Below are 22,966 nucleotides of genomic sequence, written 5' to 3' on the forward strand. Positions count from 1 at the left end.
GGGGGGGGTGGAAACCCAAACTTAACCTCTGTGCAGGTTGGCCATGAGTCTCTGGCTTACAGCCACCTCCATGGGGCTGCACCTAATTGCCCAAAACTTACCAGGGATCTACAACACACTAGTGGGCCATCTAAGCTGAAACTTACTGGACCCCGACGAATGGCAGCTCTACAGAGAAATCTTTCGCAAATCACCCAGGAGGAGTGGGGGACCCCAGAAGTGGACCTCTCTGCCTCGCACCTCAACCATCAGCTGCACAAATTCTGTACAGGGATTATCATCTCCAAGCATGGAAAGTGGATGCATTGACCTTCCCCTGGAGCTCCCACTTTGTGTACGCATACCCTTCTCTGCCCCTTATTCCCAAAGTTCTGATCAGAATAAGAGAGGAGAGACCAAAGGCCATCCTCATTGCTCCTGATTGGCCCAGACAGCATTGGTACCCCTTATTGCACAGTTTGACCTTACAGCCCCCAAAGCTGCTTCCCCTGATGTCAGACTGCTTGACCCAGGAGAGGGGGAAGGTACTGCACCTAGACCTACAGACTCTCAAACTTTCAGCATGGCTTATACACTAAAAACTAACAAGGAGTCCCCTGTTAAGCGTAATGGTCCTGGACATCATCACAGAGCCCAGAAGGCCCAGCATAAGAAAATCATATGCAGGAAAATGGAAAAAATTCTGCGCCAGGAAACTATCAAAAGGGGGGGGGGGCAGTACCTCCCAACCTTCCATCCCTCTCCTGAATTACCTAGCAGAGTTGCTCAGTAGTAGCCTGTCTTTCTTCCCTATTAAAATCCATGCCTCAGCCATCTCTGCCCATTGTGGTTCAGACCCCACCCCTCTTCTCTCATCTTTTGATTAAGCAATTCCTCAGAGGGGCTTCTAATCTCAGGCCTCCCAGAAGGGCTCCGATGCCACCCTGGGACCTGAGTTATGTGTTAGAGAAACTAACCTTACCTTCTTTCGAACCTGCCACTTTTGCAGAATTGAAATACCTCTCTTGGAAGACTGCCTTCCTACTAGCGATCACCTCAGTCAGAAGGGTCTCTGAACTTCAAGCTCTATCTTTTTTTTTTTTTTTTTTTTTTTTTTTTTTTTTTTTTTTTTTTTTTTTTTTTTTTTTTTTTTTTTTTTTTTTTTTTTTTTTTTTTTTTTTTTTCTTTTTTTAAGCTTTTTTTTTTCTTTTTTTTTTTTTTTTTTTTCTTTTTTTATTTTTTTTTATTTTTTTAATTATTTTTTTTTTTTTTTTTTTTTTTTTTTTTTTTTTAAAAAAAAAAAAAAAAAAAAGAAAAAAAAAAAAAAAAAAAAAAAAAAAAAAAAAAAAAAAAAAAAAAAAAAAAAAAAAAAAAAAAAAAAAAAGAGAAAAAAAAAAAAAAAAAAAAAAAAAAAAAAAAAAAAAAAAAAAAAAAAAAAAAAAAAAAAAAATAAAAAAAAAAAAAAAAGAAAAAAAAAAAAAAAAAAAAAAATATTGGGTAGTCCGCTGTCCAGTCCGCCCGAATACCAAAGTATATGGCTGACGTCGGGCAAGGCGCATTAGACTGACGCCAGTACGCCAGGGTACTAATGCCCATGACCGACGTCATATCCTCAGTCTTTTTTGCCGCATGGTCCGATGCAGAAGCAGTTTTGCGAGTGCAGGTTGGCGTTCTGAAAGTTTCTGAAGTCAGAGTTTCAGTCCGAATCAAAGTTGGCTAAGTACCCCGTTGGGGAATATTTTGGTTTTTTCTTGCCTCAGTATTTAACCGGATGTCAGAAAAAGTGAATAACTGTATTTCTTGTGGGAAACAGATACCTCATAGGGATTACCATACTTTGTGTATACCTTGTTTAGGGCCTGAGCACGACGTTGTTGGATGCCGCTCTTGTGCTAGATTTAACAAACGCACTATTAAGAGAAGGTTAGACTGTGCCAGGTTAGTTTTTGGGAAGCGTTGTAATTATAAAATGCCGTCGGATGCTCCGCCCGCCGCCAAAAGCGCAAGGACAAAGCAGCAAAGCCTAGAGGGAGGAACCGACAGTCCCGGACGTCGGTTCTTTAGAAGGCTCAGTGGAGCCGGAGGTTTTGCCAGGAGTTTCTTTGGAGTCTCAGGGAGAGACTTTACTGTTACAGGATGTGTCCTCTCAGGAAGTAGGCCAGGCTGAAGGGGCCTCTCAGGCAGCTGTTCTTCCCTGTCTTCCTAAGGTGCCTAGGGCCTCACCTTCTGTTTCCAAGGCTTCTTTAAGAGGCAGGCCTAGTTTAGCTTCAGTGGGGTTTCTCCGAGTGTTCAGGTCTTTGCCTAAGAACATATGCTTAAAATGGCAGAGGATTTGATTACTATGATTAGAGGTTCTATGCCCCCTCCTGATAAGAGGCCTAGGGTGGAACCTGAGTTTGAGAGTTTTGAGCAATGTTCGGAGGCTTCTGAGTCTTGCTGAAGACTTGCAGGAGTATCCTCCTTATTCTGATTCTGATGTGGATGATTCTACTCCTTCAGCTTCTCCTCCTGAGGATTTTTCATTTTCAGAGACTCTGCATTCCATGAGGGAGCATTTTAAATGGGAAGGTCAAGATTTCTCTGATTCCAGGAAGAGGCTTAGGGAATTCTTGTTTTTGCCCCAGCATAGGCCTTTAGCTATACCTCCTGTTCTGAATGTGGTAGAAGATGTTTTTGCAGAGGCTTCCCTGAATCCTGATTCTTTGCCTCCTGCCCCAGTTAAACCGGATAGGTACTATAGGGTGCCTGAGGCTCATAAGTATCTTTTTAAGAGTCCTAGGGCAGACCCGGAAACTGTCTCTCAGGGGCCTAAAGGTGTGAAGGCTTCTGTTGTTAAAAATCCTGTTCCTCCTGATAAAGAGGCAAGGGCTTTGGATAGATGGGGAAAGAAAGTGTATACTTCTTCCACTTTAGCCATGAGGGCGTTGAATTGTCAGTTTCACATGTTAAAATATCAGAATTATCTCCTTTCACAATTGAAGTCTAAGGTGGATGCTCTGGCTGAAGGTATTGAGTGTAAAGAGTTGCAGGATTTAGTTCATGTGTCTGAACAGGTGGGTAAGCATTCCTTGCAGTGTGGTTTTGATGCTGTGCAGGCCTCCTCGAGGGTGGCTGCCACTGGTTCTGTTCTTCGTAGGCACGCCTGGTTGAGAGATCAGAATTTAGCTGAGCATGTTAAGACAAGGATTTTGGATGCTCCTTTACAGTCTGATGTGTTTGGTTCGCCTGTGGAAGCAGTTTTAAAGAAAATGGAGGACAAGGCTAAGTCTATGCAAACTGTTAAGGATTTTTTGCAGGTGCAGCCTCCAAAGTTTAGTAGAAATTGGCCTACTAAGGGATGGACATATCCTGCTTATGATTCCCAGTCTAGGGGTAGGTCTAGACGTGGTAGGGGCAGAGCTCAAGGTTCTTTTAGGCCTAGAACAGGGAGTTCACCTGCTCAGACTTCTGGTGAGGGCAGGGGTCAGTCCTTTCGTAAACAGACCCAATGACCTGCCTTTTCAGCTGCCAGTACATTCTCGCCTGGCAGCACCTTTGGGAGGAAGGCTGTCTCTTTTCAAAGAAAATTGGGATTTAATTACCCAAGACAGATGGGTTCTGGATATCATTCACCACGGTTACAGGTTTTATTTCCATACCTTGCCTCCTTTCAAAGGCATGCCAGACATTCCTCCTCTACAAAGACAAGAGGCTCACAAGCAAATTTCTCTGTTGCTCCAAATAGGGGCCATTCAGCCAGTTCCTGTGCCAGAAAGGGGCCTAGGATTTTATTCTCGCCTGTTCCTAGTACCAAGAAGGGGAACACGTGGAGACCAATTTTGGATTTATCTATCCTCAACACTTATCTGGACATTCCCAAGTTCAAAATGTTGACGTTACAACAGCTTTTACCTCTGCTGGGCAAAGATCACTGGATGGTAACTTTAGATCTCAAGGAAGCTTACCTTCATGTGCCTATCAGACTAAGTTGCAGGAAGTATCTGCTTCGAGCTGGAAATTCTCATTATCAGTTCTCTGCATTGCCCTTTGGCTTATCTACTGCCCAGAGTATTCACAAAGGTTCTGGCTCCAGTGATAGCTTACTTCAGGCTAAAAGGAATTCAAATCTATCCTTACTTGGACAACTGCCTGATTCTGGCTCAAGAAAAGGAAGACCTTTTACAGCATTTGGAATATGTGATAGCAGTGCTAAGATGCCTAGGGTATTCTGTGAACGAAATAAAGTCCAGTCTAGTACCCTCTCAAGACATGTGCTTTCTGGGTGTGAGCGATACAGCAGCCCAAGGCCTTTTAACCCCTGACAACCAGAAAGAAATTATGGCAGTGCAAAAGGCTGTAACTTCCTTCCAGCCCTATCTCAGGCCAGGGTCCTCTTTATACAAACAGACATCACCACAGTAATGTGGTACATCAACAAGCAAGGGGTGGAAACCCAAACTTAACCTCTGTGCAGGTTGGCCATGAGTCTCTGGCTTACAGCCACCTCCATGGGGCTGCACCTAATTGCCCAAAACTTACCAGGGATCTACAACACACTAGTGGGCCATCTAAGCAGAAACTTACTGGACCCCGACGAATGGCAGCTCTACAGAGAAATCTTTCTTAAATCACCCAGGAGGAGTGGGGGACCCCAGAAGTGGACCTCTCTGCCTCGCACCTCAACCATCAGCTGCACAAATTCTGTACAGGGATTATCATCTCCAAGCATGGAAAGTGGATGCATTGACCTTCCCCTGGAGCTCCCACTTTGTGTACGCATACCCTTCTCTGCCCCTTATTCCCAAAGTTCTGATCAGAATAAGAGAGGAGAGACCAAAGGCCATCCTCATTGCTCCTGATTGGCCCAGACAGCATTGGTACCCCTTATTGCACAGTTTGACCTTACAGCCCCCAAAGCTGCTTCCCCTGATGTCAGACTGCTTGACCCAGGAGAGGGGGAAGGTACTGCACCTATACCTACAGACTCTCAAACTTTCAGCATGGCTTATACACTAAAAACTAACAAGGAGTCCCCTGTTAAGCATAATGGTCCTGGACATCATCACAGAGCCCAGAAGGCCCAGCATAAGAAAATCATATGCAGGAAAATGGAAAAAATTCTGCTCCTGGAAACTATCAAAAGGGGGGGGGGGCAGTACCTCCCAACCTTCCATCCCTCTCCTGAATTACCTAGCAGAGTTGCTCAGTAGTAGCCTGTCTTTCTTCCCTATTAAAATCCATGCCTCAGCCATCTCTGTCCATTGTGGTTCAGACCCCACCCCTCTTCTCTCATCTTTTGATTAAGCAATTCCTCAGAGGGGCTTCTAATCTCAGGCCTCCCAGAAGGGCTCCGATGCCACCCTGGGACCTGAGTTATGTGTTAGAGAAACTAACCTTACCTTCTTTCGTACCTGCCACTTCAACAGAATTGAAATACCTCTCTTGGAAGACTGCCTTCCTACTAGCTATCACCTCAGCCAGAAGGGTCTCTGAACTTCAAGCTCTTATGGCTGTTGAGCCCTTCATAATTTTTCCATGCAGACAGAGTCTCCCCTAGGACTTAACCTCTCCTTTATGCCAAAGGTTGTATTTGATGTGACCCTTAACCAGGCCATACACCTTCCCTTCTTCTTTCCCAACCCTCAAAACAAGGGGGAAAGAATTCTACACTCATTAGATGTGCACAGACCACTCAGATACTATCTGGACCATACAAAGCCATTCATAAAAACAGACCAGCTTATTGTAAGCTTTACTCCAAGGGAAGAAGGGAAGCCCATCTCCAAGCAAACCATTTCCAAAAGGATTTCACACTGTATCCATTTTTGCTACAGACTACATGGGAAACTCATCCCTAAGTCTATCTGTACCCACTCCACTAGGGCAACCTCCACTTTCACTGCCTTCCTCATAGGAGTACCTACTAGGGACATCTTGGAACCAGACACCTGGACCTCTGTTCATACCTTTAGAAAACATTACCACCTACTTACCTCTCTTTTCTAAGTTTAGGACAGGGTTTGCCAGTACAGTTGTGTACACCTACCATAAATGTAGATTGTTTGAGTGTATTCACTGTTGCAGTCTTGGTTTCCCTCCCTCCATCCCCTATTTAACATCTTCCCCTAGGGGGACACAAGCTTCCCAAGGTGGCTTTTAGCCACCAGGACAACTATTCTCTTTTCCTTTGTGCTTTTGATGGGTTAGGGCAAGAAAAACTGATGTAATGACGTTGGCTGCCTTGCTTTATAGCACTGACAACCTCACGTCAGACTACAGGCGACGGCAGACGGCACACAAAAACATTGACTCTGGTATTCGGGCCGACCGAGGGCAACCACACCAGGGATAACCCACAGGTGATGACTGCAATAGTGAATACACTCTTAACATCTACATTTATGTTAAGTGTACACAACTGTACTTTCTCTGCACTGCCCTTTGGCTTATCTACTGCTCTATTCATCAACGAGAAAAAAAATCAAAGCAAAACCCCACCAGGAAAATTGTTTTTCCTGGGAGCTGTGCTACACACAGCAACCCAAATGGCCTTCCTATCCCCAGAAAAGCAGAGCTTCCTGCCTCTCTACTTCACCCAGCTGGCTTCCAGAAGTTACCTCACTGCCTGGAAGTTCCTGCAAGCCCTGGGATACATGGCATCTTGCATCCTTCTCATCCCTCTTGCCAGGCTTCACATGAGAAAACTTCATTGGTATTTAAAGAACCTTTGGAGCCAGCACTCAGTCCCTAGAGACCACACTCACACTGATGCCTTGCATAAGGGCTGAATTTCTCTGGTGGGCAGAGGCCTGTGCCATGAACAAGGGTCTTCCCTTCATCCTCCGCCCTTCTGGCTAGACCATCACCACCGAAGCCTCAGACATAGCTTGGGACACTCACCTAGTGGGCAGGTGTACCCAAGGCCTTTGGAATGCCCAGCAACTTCACTTGCACATCAGCCAGAAAGAAGGGATGGCAGTGCAAAAGGCTCTAACTTCCTTCCAGCCCCATCTCAGGCCAGGGGTCCTCCTTATAAAAACAGACAACACCACAGTAATGTGGTACATCAACAAGCAGGGGGCACCCAATCTTACCCCCCGTGCTGGTTAGCCATGAATCTCTGGCTTACAGCCACCTCCATGGGGCTACACCTAATTGCCCAATACTTACCAGGGATCAACAATACACTGGCAGACCATCTAAGCAGAAACTTACTGGACCCCGACGAATGGCAGCTCCACAGAGAAATCTTTCTGCAAATCACCCAGGAGTGAGGGACCCCAGAAGTGGATCTCTTTGCCTTGCAGCTCAACCACCAGCTACACAAGTTTTGTACCAGGGAGCATCACCTCCTAGCATGGAAGGTGGATGCCTTGACCTTCCCCTGGAGCTCCCTCTTTGAGTACACATACCCTTCTCTGCCCCTTATTCCCAGAGTTCTGATCAGAATAAGAGAGGAGAGACCGTCATCCTCATTGCTCTTGATTGGCCCAGACAGCATTGGCACCCCTTGCTATGCAGTCTGACCATACAGCCCCCAAAGTTGCTTCCCCTGAGGTCAGGCCTCTTGACCCAGGAGCGGGGAAAGGTACTGCACAAGACCTACAGACTCTCAGACTTTCAGCATGGCTTATACACTAAAAACTAACAGGTCCTGGACATCATTATAGGGGCCAGAAGGGCCTGTACAAGAAAATTATATACAGGAAAATGGAAAAGATTCTGCTCCTGGAAACAAAAGGGAGCAGTACCTCCCAACCTTCCATCCCTCTCATCCTGGATTACCTAGCAGAGTTGCTCAGTAGTGGCCTCTCCGTCTCCTCTATTAAAATCCATGCCTAGGCCATCTCTGCCCATTATAATTCAGACCCACCCCTCTTTTCTCATCCTTTGATTAAGCATTTCCTCAGAGGGGCTTCTAATATTAGGCCTCCCAGAAGGCCTCCAACGCCACCCTGGGACCTGAATTATGTGTTAAAGAAACTAAACTTACCTCCTTTCAAACCTACCGCTTCAACAGAATTGAAATACTTCTCTTGAAAGACTGCCTTCCTACTAGCTATCACCTCAGCCAGAAGGGTCTCGGAACTTCAAGCCCTCACGGCGGTCTATCCCTTCATAATCTTCCATGCAGACAGAGTTTCCCTGAGGACTTAACCCCTCCTCTATGCCCAAGGTGGTATCTGATGTGACTCTTAACCAGGCCATACGTCTTCTCACCTTCTTTCCCAACCCTCAAAACAAGGGGGAAAGAATTCTGCACTCACTAGATGTGCACAGACAACTCTGATACAATCTGGACCGTACTAAGCCATTTAGAAAAACAGATTAGCTTCTTGTAAGCTTTGCCCTAGGAGCAGAGTGGAAGCCCATCTCCAAACAAACCTTTTCTAAATGGATTTCACACTGTATCCTTTTTTGCTGCAGACAACATGGGAAACCCATCCCCATGTCTATCCGTACCCACTCCACTAGGGCAACCTCCACTTCCACTGCTGTCCTCAGAGGAGTACCTACCAGGGGCATCTTGGAAGTTGCCATCTGAACCTCTTCCCATACCTTTACAAAGCATTACCACCTTACCTCTCTTTTCTAAGACTAGGGCAGGGTTTGCCTCTGCATTTCTGCAGGGCCTCCTGACCCGTACCTAGGACTCAACCTATCCTTCCACCCTTTTCCTCAGCTTTGGGAATCCTCCCAGAGGTGATGGCTGCAACAGTGAAACACAAAGGACATAGTACAGATGTTCTTCATTCCACATTGCTGCAGTCCTAACTATTGGGTAGTCCGCTGTCCAGTCGGCCCGAATACCAAAGTATGCGCATGACCGACGTCATATCCTCAGTCTTTTTTGCCGCATGGTCCGATGCAGAAGCAGTTTTGCGAGTGCAGGTTGGCGTTCTGAAAGTTTCTGAAGTCAGAGTTTCAGTCCGAGTCAAAGTTGGCTAAGTACCCCGATGGGGAATATTTTGGTTTTTTCTTGCCTCAGTATTTAACCGGATGTCAGAAAAAGTGAATAACTGTATTTCTTGTGGGAAACAGATACCTCATAGGGATTACCATACTTTGTGTATACCTTGTTTAGGGCCTGAGCACGACGTTGTTGGATGCCGCTCTTGTGCTAGATTTAACAAACGCACTATTAAGAGAAGGTTAGACTGTGCCAGGTTAGTTTTTGGGAGGCGTTGTAATTATAAAATGCCGTCGGATGCTCCGACGCAAAAGCGCAAGGACAAAGCAGCAAAGCCTAGTGGAGGAACCGACAGTCCCGGACGTCTTTAGAAGGCTCAGTGGAGCCGGAGGTTTTTTGGAGTTTCTTTGGAGTCTCAGAGAGACTTTACTGTTACAGGATGTGTCCTCTCAGGAAGTAGGCCAGGCTGAAGGGGCTTCTCAGGTGGCTGTTCTTCCCCTCTTCCTAAGGTGGTTAGGGCCTCCCTTCTGTTTCCAAGGCTTCTTTGAGGCAGGCCTAGTTTAGCTTCAGTGGGGGTTTCTCCGAGTGTGTCAGAGTCTTTGCCTAGAAGCATATGCTAAAAATGGCAGAGGATTTGATTACTATGATTAGAGGTTCTATGCCCCTCCTGATAAGAGGCCTAGGGTGGAACCTGAGTTTGAGAGTTTTGAGCAATGTTCGAGGCTTCTGCGGCTGAAGACTTGCAGGAGTATCCTCCTTATTCTGATTCTGATGTGGATGATTCTACTCCTTCAGGCCTCCTGAGGATTTTTCATTTTCAGAGACTCTGCATTCCATGAGGAGCATTTTAAATGGGAAGGTCAAGATTTCTCTCCAGGAAGAGGCTTAGGGAATTCTTGTTTTGCCCCAGCATAGGCCTTTAGCTATACCTCCTGTTCTGAATGTGGTAGAAGATGTTTTGCAGAGGCTTCCCTGAATCCTGATTCTTTGCCTCCTGCCCCAGTTAAACCGGATAGGTACTATAGGGTGCCTGAGGCTCATAAGTATCTTTTAAGAGTCCTAGGGCAGACCCGGAAACTGTCTCTCAGGGCCTAAAGGTGTGAAGGCTTCTGTTGTTAAAAATCCTGTTCCTCCTGATAAAGAGGCAAGGGCTTTGGATAGATGGGGAAAGAAAGTGTATACTTCTTCCACTTTAGCCATGAGGGCGAATTGTCAGTTTCACATGTTAAAATATCAGAATTATCTCCTTTCACAATTGAAGTCTAAGGTGGATGCTCTGGCTGAAGGTATTGAGTGTAAGAGTTGCAGGATTTAGTTCATGTGTCTGAACAGGTGGGTAAGCATTCCTTGCAGTGTGGTTTTGATGCTGTGCAGGCCTCCTCGAGGGTGGCTGCCACTGGTTCTGTTCTTCGTAGGCACGCCTGGTTGAGAGATCAGAATTTAGCTGAGCATGTTAAGACAAGGATTTTGGATGCTCCTTTACAGTCTGATGTGTTTGGTGTGGAAGCAGTTTTAAAGAAAATGGAGGACAAGGCTAAGTCTATGCAAACTGTTAAGGATTTTTGCAGGTGCAGCCTCCAAAGTTTAGTAGAAATTGGCCTACTAAGGGATGGACATATCCTGCTTATGATTCCCAGTCTAGGGGTAGGTCTAGACGTGGTAGGGGCAGAGCTCAAGGTTCTTTAGGCCTAGAACAGGAGTTCACCTGCTCAGACTTCTGGTGAGGGCAGGGGTCAGTCCTTTCGTAAACAGACCCAATGACCTGCCTTTTCAGCTGCCAGTACATTCTCGCCTGGCAGCACCTTTGGGAGGAAGGCTGTCTCTTTTTAAAGAAAATTGGGATTTAATTACCCAAGACAGATGGGTTCTGGATATCATTCACCACGGTTACAGGTTTTATTTCCATACCTTGCCTCCTTTCAAAGGCATGCCAGACATTCCTCCTCTACAAAGACAAGAGGCTCACAAGCAAATTTCTCTGTTGCTCCAAATAGGGGCCATTCAGCCAGTTCCTGTGCCAGAAAGGGGCCTAGGATTTTATTCTCGCCTGTTCCTAGTACCGAAGAAGGGGAACACGTGGAGACCAATTTTGGATTTATCTATCCTCAACACTTATTTGGACATTCCCAAGTTCAAAATGTTGACGTTACAACAGCTTTTACCTCTGCTGGGCAAAGATCACTGGATGGTAACTTTAGATCTCAAGGAAGCTTACCTTCATGTGCCTATCAGACTAAGTTGCAGGAAGTATGAGCTGGAAATTCTCATTATCAGTTCTCTGCATTGCCCTTTGGCTTATCTACTGCGCCAGAGTATTCACAAAGGTTCTGGCTCCAGTGATAGCTTACTTCAGACTAAAAGGAATTCAAATCTATCCTTACTTGGACAACTGCCTGATTCTGGCTCAAGAAAAGGAAGACCTTTACAGCATTTGGAATATGTGATAGCAGTGCTAAGATGCCTAGGGTATTCTGTGAACGAAATAAAGTCCAGTCTAGTACCCTCTCAAGACATGTGCTTTCTGGGTGTGAGACTGAATACAGCAGCCCAGATGGCCTTTTTAACCCCAGACAAACAAAAGAATCTTTCCAGTTACTTCCATCACCTATCTCTTCAGTCCGGGCTGACTGCAAGGACAGTCCTTCAAGCCTTAGGGTTCATGGCATCTTATTCTGGTGCTTCCCAATGCCAAACTGCATATGAGGAAGCTGCAATGGTATCTCAAAAATGTATGGACACAGCACTGCCAGGAATTGGACACTGTCATTCAAATAATACCTTGCATTCAGAAGGAATTTTTGTGGTGGGCTCAGGAATGTCACCTAAACAAGGGAGACTCTGTGACCCGGCCAGAGGCGAGTCAGATTCTAACGACAGATGCCTCAGACATTGCTTGGGGAGCTCATCTAAATGGAAAGTGGATACAAGACAAGTGGCCTGCCAGACTACAGCATCTACATATCAACATGAAAGAGATGTTAGCAGTCCAGTTTGCATTAATGGCTTTCAAGAAGTTACTTCTTCCAGGGCAGGTGTTGATTCTAACAGACAACACAACTGTCATGTGGTACATCAACAAACAAGGGGAACACATTCTTAGCAAGCAATGATTTTATGGGAGACTGCGCTCAGCTTGCAACTAACTCTTCAGGCAAGGTTTCTGCCAGGAGCACAGAACTCCTTAGCAGATGTGTTAAGCAGACAAATCATGGATCCCCACGAGTGGAAACTGGATCTTCATGTATTTCACAAATTGACAGTGTCATGGGGAACTCCAGACATAGATCTGTTCGCTTCTCCACTAAACCACCAGCTGCCAAAGTTTTGCACAAAGAGGTTTCATCACACAGCTTGGAAAGTGGATGCTCTTTCTTTCAGTTGGAAAAATCTTCATGTGTATGCCTTTCCACCTCTGCCTCTTCTCCCAAAGGTGCTCCTAAAGGTCAGACAAGACAAGCCGAGGATGATTTTAATAGCTCCAGATTGGCCTCGGCAACACTGGTACCCATTACTGAGGAGTCTGGTACGGAAACCTCCATGGCCTTTACCTTTGATTCCACACCTGTTGTCTCAGACGGACGGTCACCTGCTCAATGTCAAGCTCCACTCTCTTCATCTAACAGCCTGGCATATTCTGTTTTGAAACACAGCAGGTCTCAACTTCCTCAACAAGTTTTAAATGTGATTATGGAAGCCAGAAGACCTAGTACAAGGAAGGTGTACTCAGAAAAATGGAAGAGATTTTTATTTTGGAGTGCAGCGAACAATTTGGAGATTTCTGAGCCTAATTTGAGTGTGGCTCTTCAATATCTTACTGAGTTATTGGACAAAGGTTTGTCTTTCTCTTCCATTAAGATTCATGCTGCAGCAATTTCAGCTCACTATGATTGTGATCCACCATTGTTTTCGCATCCTTTGTTCAAGCAATTTCTTAGAGGGGCAAAGAATATAAGACCCCAGAGCTCCTACTCCTGCTTGGGATCTCAATTTTGTGTTGGAGAAACTTACTCTACAACTTTTGAGCCTGCGGCTACTGCTGACTTGAAATACTTGTCATGGAAGACTGCTTTTTTCTTGGCCATTACTTCTGCAAGAAGGGTTTCTGAGTTGCAGGCCCTTATGGCGGTTGAGCCTTTTTTGATTTTTCATAAGGATAGGGTATCATTACGTACTAATCCTTCCTTTATGCCTAAGGTGGTTTCTAGTGTGGCTTTAAACCAAACTATTCATTTGCCTACTTTTTATGCAGATCCCCAAAATAAAGGGGAAAAGATTTTGCACACTTTAGATGTACACAGGCAATTGCGTTATTATTTAAGCAGGACTAAGGATTTTAGGCAGTCTCAGCAGTTGTTTGTTTCTTTTGCTTTGTTCGCAGGGCAAGCCTGTGTCAAAACAAACTATTTCTAAGTGGATTGGTTTGCATTGCATTTTGTTATTCCCATCATGGCAAGGAGATTCCAGCTGGGATTAGGCCTCATTCCACTAGGGCTACTGCCACTTCAACAGCATTTCTAAGGGGTGGCAACTAAGGATATTTTGGAGGCAGCTACTTGGAGTTCAGTGCATACTTTCTCTAAGCATTATCACCTTCCTCTCTACTCTAAGTCTAGGGCTGGTTTTGCCACAGCTATTTTGCAAGGCATGTTGTCAGCTCCTGTTTCCTTATGATTTGCCAGCCTCCCTTACCTCTGCTTTGGGATTCTACCCAATAGTTAGGACTGCAGCAATGTGGAATGAAGAACATAGTACAGTTTTGTACCTACCATAAATGTAGATGTTCGAGGATCCACATTGCTGCAGTCCAATTTACCCTCCTCCTTCCCTCTGTGTTTAGGGGTGGTTGTGTAGGTGAGGTTATATTCTGGTACTTTTGTATATATTGTACATATTTTTGGTGCAGGTATGTTTGGAGTTTTTGGTATTGGCCTTGTCTTTTTAGGGTCTTCTGACATCTGGGGCAAGAAAGACTGAGGATATGGCGTCGGTCATGCGCATTTGTACCATGACGTACTTTCGGCAGTCTAATGCGCCTTGGTATTCGGGCCGACTGGACAGCGGACTACCCAATAGTTAGGACTGCAGCAATGTGGATCCTCGAACATCTACATTTATGGTAGGTACAAAACTGTACTTTGTGTACACTTAACATAAATGTAGATGTTGGAGTGTATTCACTGTTGCAGTCTTGGTTTCCCTCTCTCCATCCCCCATTTAACATCTTCCTCTAGGGGACACAAGCTTCCCAAGGTGGCTTTTGGCCACCGGGACCACTTCTCTCTTTTTTCCCTTGTGCTTCTAACAGGTTAGGGCAAGAAAAACTGATTTAATGACGTCGGCTGCCATGCTTTATAGTACAGCCTAACAGGTGATGGCAGCCTGCGCACAAAAACATTGACTGTTGTATTCATATTCGGGCCGGCTGAGGCTACCACAGCAGGGATAACCCATAGGTGATAACTGCAACAGTGAATACACTCGAACATCTACATTTATGGTAAGTATACACAACTGTACTTTTTCTCTTCTGTGTTACCTGTCAAAAGAAAAGTTCAGGAGTATTCTTCCAAAACCAGACCTAATCACCCAACAGAAAGGACTATTCCTTCACTCCAATCTCAATTCTGTCAGTCTGACCCTTTTGATGATAGGATTTTAATCCTACCAGACACAATTTGTAACAGGTGATTCGGATTTTACAAGAAGTGAAAAAACTAGCACCAGAAAGTCTTGAGCAGCCAAGGGGAGAAGATTTTCCATCTGATACTTTAAATACAAACTCCAACCCATTTTAACGGACACCCCCACAGTCCTACTGTACTTGTGACATCTTTTACACTCAGGGTTGTCCTCCTCTTCCATTAAAACTCACTTATTGGCTATTAATACTCATCTACCTTGGGAACCCCCTCTTGTGCCCATGACCGAGGTTAAACTTTTCTTAAGAGGAGTTTTACACATTAACAACCCCCCCCTATGGAAACCTATTGCTCCTCCATGGGACCTTAATTTCAGTTTAGAAAAGCTAACTTACCTCCTTTTGAGCCAACTGCCTCAGTTCGCATAAAATTCTGCACTTGAAAAACAGTGCTCCTCTTGGCATTGACTTCAGCCAGCAGGGTCTCAGAACTACAGACAGTCCTGGCCAAATCCTCCCTTCCTCATCTTCCATAAAGATAGGGCAAGTCTCAGGGCCAACCCATCCTTTATGCCAAAAGTGGTCAATGAACTTGAATTCAGCCAAGTGATCAACCTGCCTACCTTCTTCCCCAACCCCCAGAATAGGGGGGAAAGAATACTGCATTTTTTAGACAATCGCAGACAGCTGAGGTTTTACCTGGAAATCCAGATTCGGCCAACCAGTTTCCAAACAGTCTGTTGCCTCCTGGATCTGAAAGGCTGTTTTCTTCTAGTATTTTCACCATGGAAAAAGCAGCAGCTTACTGCCCAAAAGATAATCTATTCGAGCAGTAGCTTCCTCAGGTAGTTTATACAAAAATGTTGGCACCAGGTCCATTTTTGAAGCAGCCATCGGGTCTTGTTTTCACACCTTCAGAAAACACTAAGCTGGATGCTTTCTCAAGGTCCAGGACAGTCAGTGTTTGCCAGAACTATTTTGTATGGCATCCTGGACTCTTCCCATCCTAGTTCCTTTTAACCTACCATCCTCTTTCTGTACCACTCAGGGAATCATCCATCTGTCAAGAATACTGCAACAAGTGAGTCAGTCAGGACATAGTACAGTTGTGTAAAATCTTACCATAACAGTAGATATCCTACTGATCACTGTTACAGTATTCCTTCCTTCCCACCTACTCTTCCCCCCTTTTCTGAACTCCTTTGCCTTTTTACACACACAAGCACATTCTGCACTACAGTTTCTTACTTTCAGAGGGGGAACATGCTTACCCTGTTCAACCTAAGCCCCTCCTAGCTGACACTTTCTCTTCCTTGGTATTCAGGCCAATGCTGGCTTGAAGATAGTCTGAGAATCTCATACATATGTCTGCTTTTATACCCCAGTGCCTACTAGCTGATGTAGTTGTAAATACTTCATATAAACATAAAACTTTGGTACCCTGGCCAGATTTCAGTGAGCAGAAACCCTCTGTTAATAATACTGCTGCAGTAATCAGGATATCTACTGTTATGGTAAGTTCTTACATAATTGTACTTGATTGACAAGTCATGCATACTGCAATATAAATAATTTTACGTAGGAAAAAGTAATAGGAAACTTAAGGATATGATTTTTGAGCATTTATCCAGCAGAAGAAATGTAAAGATGAATGCCTTATTTAAACATGTCTGAGCAAGGGGATGACTGTTATTTTAAATTTGGTGCACTGCAAGTGATTTTAGAAAATGAGTGGGTGGTAATTTAAAAGCAAAAACTGAAGATATGGAATGCAAACAAATAAACATCTTAAAGGGTTATCAGACACCTGGTTTGAATGGGATGTCCATTATAAAACCTTACTTAAAAATGTGTCCTTTAAGATGGTTTTAGATGTCACATGACTAGTAAAGGAATGCTTTTAAATTGATTTTTTTTGTGTTTTTTTACTAATGAAATGCATTTTGTGTGATAGCATTTTGAAGCTTGTGTTTTGATATTAAACATTTATGTGCTGCGGACTTTTGCTTTCTGGCCACCAGCTTGGGCTAACTTTTTGGATTATCGTAAAATTTCAACCCCCGAAACGCTGAGAATACTGCTGTCTGTGTGTAACTGTTCACAGGAACCCTGTACAAGTATGTTTGTAGCTGTTCCCACCAGGAAACTAACTGGAAAACAAGACACCCTGGTGGAATCACAGCATTAGTAGGGCTGTGTAACACAGGAAAATTGTGACAAAAATTAGGTGGTGTAGTACCCAGCAGGATAAAAGTGCTCTCATCAAATTAAACAAATAACTGAAAGGACAAATAGTCTACCAAAGCTAAATTCAAAGTTAATTTGGCCTTTCAGGCCAAAGACAACCAAAAAGCATTCTTTAGCTATGTCTGAACCCTCAAAGGCAGTACACAGTTGTGTGCAGAGCTCCTGTTAATGGAGACACCTACACTGAGCCAGAAGATATAGCAAACTTTCTGTCAGACAAATTGAGTTCCCACCAGCATCTTTCTAAGTAACATGAAACATGACCCATCAAGCCCTCTGTAGTCACTGTTTAACTGTAGCCTCCAAACAAGCTTTGTTCCTTACAAGTGGGGAGTAAGAAAAGTCATCCTTCTGCACAAAGGTGGGCCATCTACAGACTCTGAAAACTACAGATTCATAAGTCACACTAGTCTCTTATGCATAGCCATGGAAAAAATCGTCATGGAAATAATGACAGAAACCTCCAGACATTGGACCCAAACCAGTTTGGTTTCGTCAAGGGCAGGTAATGCCTACTCGACCTCATGGATGATTTTAAGAAGGTCACCAAAACAAATGGACAAGGGCTAAGTGGTTCACCTGCTACTTTGACCTGGCCAAGGCATTTGCAAAATACCCTACTTGGGCATCGTTTGACAAACTTAAGGGGTTAGGTATAAACCCTTATTTCACCCAGTGGATTGCCAGCTGGCTCACAGACAGGACCTAGAAAGTCAGAATTGTGGAGTCCCAGCTCCACAGAGAGGCCAGTCACAAGAGGAGTGCTTCAGAATCTGTCTTGGCACTGCTCCTTTTTGACATCTGTGTCTCTGAAGTTAAGGCCAAAGTCAAGGATTGCTGGCTGACCAAATTTTGCAGACAATTGCAAATTAGGAGCAATCCTAGAATTCCCCCATTGGCACTGTTGTTTTCCAGAAAGGGCTGACGTAGACAAAAAACATGTCAGAGCCATGGACTAAAAACTAAATGCTAGTAAAGTAAGAACTGCATCAGAAAATACAAGTCAAATGAGATGAGCAGTTTAAAAAGATAGCCATAAAATCCCATGATTGAACACTGCCAGTCATTAAATAGTGGGTGTTGTCACAAAATGAGTTACTTGAACTGAAATTTAAAGTGTAAGTGAAGAAAAATAAACTAATGTCATATCATATAAAGTGTAAACTATCAGCGTAACTTTTGCATCAGTAAAAAACAATGTGTATTTGTGTTCATTAAGTCCAGAATCATTATCGGCGCTAAGCCAAATCTGCTATCCAGATTCATGGCATTCAAGCAAACTGTGTTACTGTCACCACAGAAATTCTCTGTGTACAAAATTTAAAACAAAAAAGTGAACTTTAAAGTCACTACATAACAGCATGTTTAGCAAGTGCACTATTTGAATATTTGTTGTCTATAGCCAAGGTGTGTCTTGATAAACATCTTATAGGTTTTGAAAGCTTTTACATCGGCAAGACCACAAGATGTTTGTCAGAGAATCTACGAGCACATCTTGGCTGTAGGCAGGAAAGATCCAAATAATGCACTTGCTAAACAAGCTGTTTTATTTAGAAGTTCACTTTTTCGTTTTAGTTTTTGTACACACGTAGAATTTCTGTTGTGACAGTAACAGTTTGCTTGAATGTTGTGAATCTGCATGGCAGGTACGGCTTGGAGCCGATCTTGATCCTGGACTTAATGAACACATGAATGTAAAGTGTGTTTTACTGATGCAAAATTTACACTGATAGTTTATTCTTTGTATTTTAAATTATATGACCTTAGTTTATTCTTCACTTGCACTTTAAATTTCAGTTCAATTGTTTCCTTCTGTGACAAAACCCACTATTTAATGATCGGTAGTGTTTAGTCATGTGATTTGTTTTAGGCTGTCTTTTTAAACTGCTTGTCTCATTTGACTTGTATTTTCTAATGAAGTTCGCATTTTTACTGCTAAAGAACGAAAGCTCTCAAAAATGCAAGCTGTGTCTGGAGCCTTGCCTAGGTGTTTGGTAGAAGTTTTCTCAGTTACTAAGTTTGCTTTGTGTTCTACTATGCTCTTGGTGTTCTAAATGCCAAGAAATGCATAATAGTATCATTTGGGAAGTCAGCCACCTCTTGTAGCTGTCATATTGATGACACAACCGAGGTGGGGACACATGTCGACCATAATCTCGCCTTTGACCATCACATATCAACAGTAGTGAAGAAATCGTTCTGTTGTGCTACCTTATAAACAGAGTTATGGCATCGAAGTCCAAGGAGGTTATTGTTATTGTCCCACTGTATTCAGCATTTGTCAGACATATCATTGAGTACTGTGCCCCATTTGGTATGCACCTAACAAGGCATATCCAACAATCAGAACGTCCACAGAGGTTCCTCACTAAAAGAATACAGGGTGTAAGTAACATGTCCTATGCAGATTGCCTTAAAGCCCTGTCCCTGTAATCTGTCTCCTAAAGTCTGTTCAGGGGAGCTCTCTGCCTGGTGTTGTCGGACCCCGGCCTGATGATCTCCTGCATATCTGCAAAATAGCACCAGAATCACCTGTTCTAAAGACATCAAGTCTTTCCTGTGGTATATGTAGGACCTGATGGAGTGTCTGGTATGTATCCCAGATACTACCCCTTCTCTAGAAGAGGCTCCCCATCCATGTGAAATAGAGTTCCTCGCTAACCCAGTCCAAGTGTAACTGGGACAATTTGATGGAGAACAGTAAATTCATCCCTGGTTTGGCATCTTGTGTCTCATGGACACAGGCAACCTGTAAATGGTTCATCTCACTGACCCCTGCTTGTAAATATTTCATCTCCCAAGCACCTGTTTACACTTATCAAGGGTACCAGAACTTGACAGAGATTGGGGATGCATGGCTGGGCTGATAAAGGCCCCAGTGACTGGTAGTGTAGTAGAGGCTTTATATCTCTGCTTCTTAGGAATGCCCGGGGATCCCAAAGGATGAGCTGGTGGCTGTTGCTGTGGATAGGAAGTCTGGTGTACCTTACTTGGCTTGCTACCAATACTTACCCTTACCAGGGTAAGTGGTTTAGAAAGTAGATAATGGACTGAAATACAAACAGGTCATATGTTCTCCAGAAAATTGACATTTTCTGGTTACTGGAAAGATATCACAGACTGCTTGCTTGCTTGCTTGCATGAATCTAGGCAAAATGGTCCAGTTGACCTCCTGAGATGCAGTTTGTAATTGAGCATCTATAAATGCATCACTGAATGTTGTACATAAATGCGTCAAAGGTAAATTGTGATTTGTTTTTCATACAATGGGGTATATGCAGTCCTTTCACTTCTCAGTCTGGATTATGCTGCGTTATACTCAGTTTCCAGTGGGTAGTGAGTTTACGACTTTTCAGGGTGGGGACAGATATGTCCTGAACATGTCTCTACTGAGTTGGCATTACAGCAGATGTAGATATGTGTACTTTTTTAGAACTAGAATCTTTTCTGTCACTGATAAAGTGCTGTTACTAGATTTTTTTTGTAGTGATGTACAGTATGGTTGAGTCATATTCAGAGCTGAAAGTAGGTTTGTTTTTTAAATGAAGGAATGAATATATTTGATGCATTTTTACTGTCATAGCTGTGCAGATTGCAGAATAGTTGGGTCTCCTTTGTGGGTGGGTACATACCCTTTTTTCAGGCTGGAGAATGCAGTATATGTCCATAATGTGTGTGCATTTGTGTCATTGGATCAGAAGTGAAAAATTCTCTTTTTCCAGAACAAAGAAAGCTTGTTGCATGCTGTCATTAATAAAGCTTCATGTACTGACACTGGCAATAGAGCTAAGCCAAATTCAATTTTGAGCTTAAATCCTTAAGGGTTGAGCGTCAGTTTGAGGATGTATTTTATATCAGGATGTCTTTGTTGAATTCCTTTTAAGCTGTTTTGAGAACTTTCAAAAGAGATAGAGTAAAACTTGTTAAAGTAGGCATTCCTACTATTGGTCAAGTGTAAACTGGGTAAGCTTTCATTTCATGATGCATTTCACAAGACACTTCCAACAGCTGAAAAGACCACAAAAGTACCTCACCAAGAGGATTACTGGCCTCAAACATATGTCCTATGCAGCCCGACTGAAAAAACTCCGGCTGTACTCAGTGGCATATCGCTTACTCAGAGGTGATCTCTGCCTGACTTACAAAGCCATGTCCAACTCAGAATTGATGGACATGCTCCACCTAAAGAAATCCAAGTCACTGCGAGCCATGCGCTCTAGTGAGCTAAACCTCGCCACAACAATAAATAGAACATGCTGGAGGGATAGATTACTGTCACAGAGACTCCCCATGCTTTGGAACAAAATTCCAAATTATATCAGGCAGAGCCCCTCACTAACACTCTTCAAGAGAAACCTTGAGTGGATGGGTAACAGAAAATACACCCTTGGGATCACTTCATTGTCTCTGCTTGACAGAGGATCAGTTAATTAATCAATGGGGTGGTGAAAGCCGGCACACACTGGCTAGGTTTATAAATGCCCTTTGGCAGATAACCTAGTACCTACCTATGAACCTAAGTACTCTTACCCATTATATAGCTTGATAAATGGATAAGCCTGCACAAAGACAGTGTGTGAGCGAGAATCACTGCTGATGTATTTTCTTTGTGCACCAGCAGTGATTGTGTTTTTAGGCTTTGCATTTTTGTCTTTGACAATAAATGTCATTTCTTTCACATTCACATTTGCATATATTAGGGTTTATAGGGGCAGGTACTCCTGGTATAAATTTTGCTTCATATTAAACTGACACTTTTATGCAGTGTTTATGTAAAATATATGTATGGAAAGAGTATTTTATCTCATTTGTTCATTTAAACCTTAGACTTGCACTGCTGTAATATACCTAGGCTGTAAATTAGTTGAAAATCTGATTAGATTTGTCTTTTTTTCTTTAGAAAAAAGCAAACCTTCAATAACTGTAAATAATGCCCTCAATACCAGTTCACAGCCAGCTGTATCAGTAGCAAGTTCACCAGCAGTTCCTGCAAATCAAGTGACTCCCACTTCACCTGTGAAAAAGGTAAAACAGACAGTTATTTTGTATTTTTTCTGACATATTATTTGAGGTTGAGTAATTTCATTTCTCAGCATGTTTTAGTTCGGAATGTAATTACATTTTTTGACTGAAAATGTTCAAATGAATCTTGACAATTTTCTTTGTAGTCAGTAGAAAAACTCTGAACGTTACACTGACACTGTACAATACAAAGAGAAATTAGGAGGAAAAGAAACCATGGCTGGATAAGTTATTTGACAAAAACAATTATGTAAATGGTTAGCTGGCACACATGAAACAGATGAACAGAATAGAAGATACACACAAACTTCAATATATTTTTACTTTGCTCTCAGTGCTTATGTTGCTTTAGTGTTACTTATGTTGCTTCTATAACTGCCTCCTTCCACAGTGGAATTTGTCAATACCACAGCGGTTTTCTACTGTTTGTGTGAGCCATTGCGGTCTGGCCTAGCATACACATCTGTTAAGGCACACATTTCCAGCCATATCTGCATACCTACCTCTTGACCCCCTGCTTCTGGCCACACTAGAGGTAAAACAATTCTTAAAAGGCGTTCTCCTCCCAAAACCTTTCAAGGAAAGCTATCCCTCCAGCTTGGAAACTCAACTTTGTGTTGGAAAAACTTGCTTTCCTCCTTTATTGAACCAGCAGACCAGCAGCGTCTGCCTGTCTCAAATTCTTTACTTGGAAGACTATTCTTATGGTGTCTCTCACCTTTGCTAGATGGATCTCCAATCTACAGGCCCTTATGGCAGCCCCTCTCTACCGCATTTTTCAAAAGGACAGTATGTTTTTAAGAACCAATTCCTCCTTCAAGCCTAAAGTAGTAAATTAACCTGTCTGTCAGGCCATATTACTGCATTATTTTTGGATTAGAGAAGAAATTCTACATTCACTGGATGTACATAGACATCTCATACACTTCCTGTTTAAGACTAAGGGTATTTGCAAGTCTGACCATTTTTTTTTTACTTATCAAGTTAGATTTAGTTTCAAAGCAAAGTATTGCTAACTGGATTTCTAAATCTATATTGTTTTGCTATACTCAGCTTGGGAAATTCTTACTCTCTCCAGCAAAGGCTCAGAGCAGTAGCCTCACCAGGAGACTTTTACAAGGGGATTGACTTTAGAACAAATTTAGAAGTAGCTACTTGGACTTCTGTAATTCTTCCACCAAACATTGCAG

General features: G+C 43.2%; 1 protein-coding gene across 3 annotated transcripts in view; it reads left to right on the forward strand.

The window, feature by feature from the left end:
• PPP1R12A (protein phosphatase 1 regulatory subunit 12A) overlaps positions 1 to 22,966 on the forward strand; it is a 2,492,399-nt gene that overhangs the window by 968,159 nt on the left and 1,501,274 nt on the right. For all 3 annotated transcript variants that reach the window (XM_044087956.1, XM_044087957.1, XM_044087958.1), the window contains exon 9: positions 21,655 to 21,779. In XM_044087956.1, coding sequence (XP_043943891.1) covers positions 21,655 to 21,779 — 125 coding nt within the window. The remainder of the gene's footprint in view (positions 1 to 21,654; positions 21,780 to 22,966) is intronic.

This window comes from Protopterus annectens, chromosome 11.part0 (assembly GCF_019279795.1).
Source record: "Protopterus annectens isolate FY-2018-M chromosome 11.part0, PAN1.0, whole genome shotgun sequence".
Taxonomy (NCBI): domain Eukaryota; kingdom Metazoa; phylum Chordata; order Ceratodontiformes; family Protopteridae; genus Protopterus; species Protopterus annectens.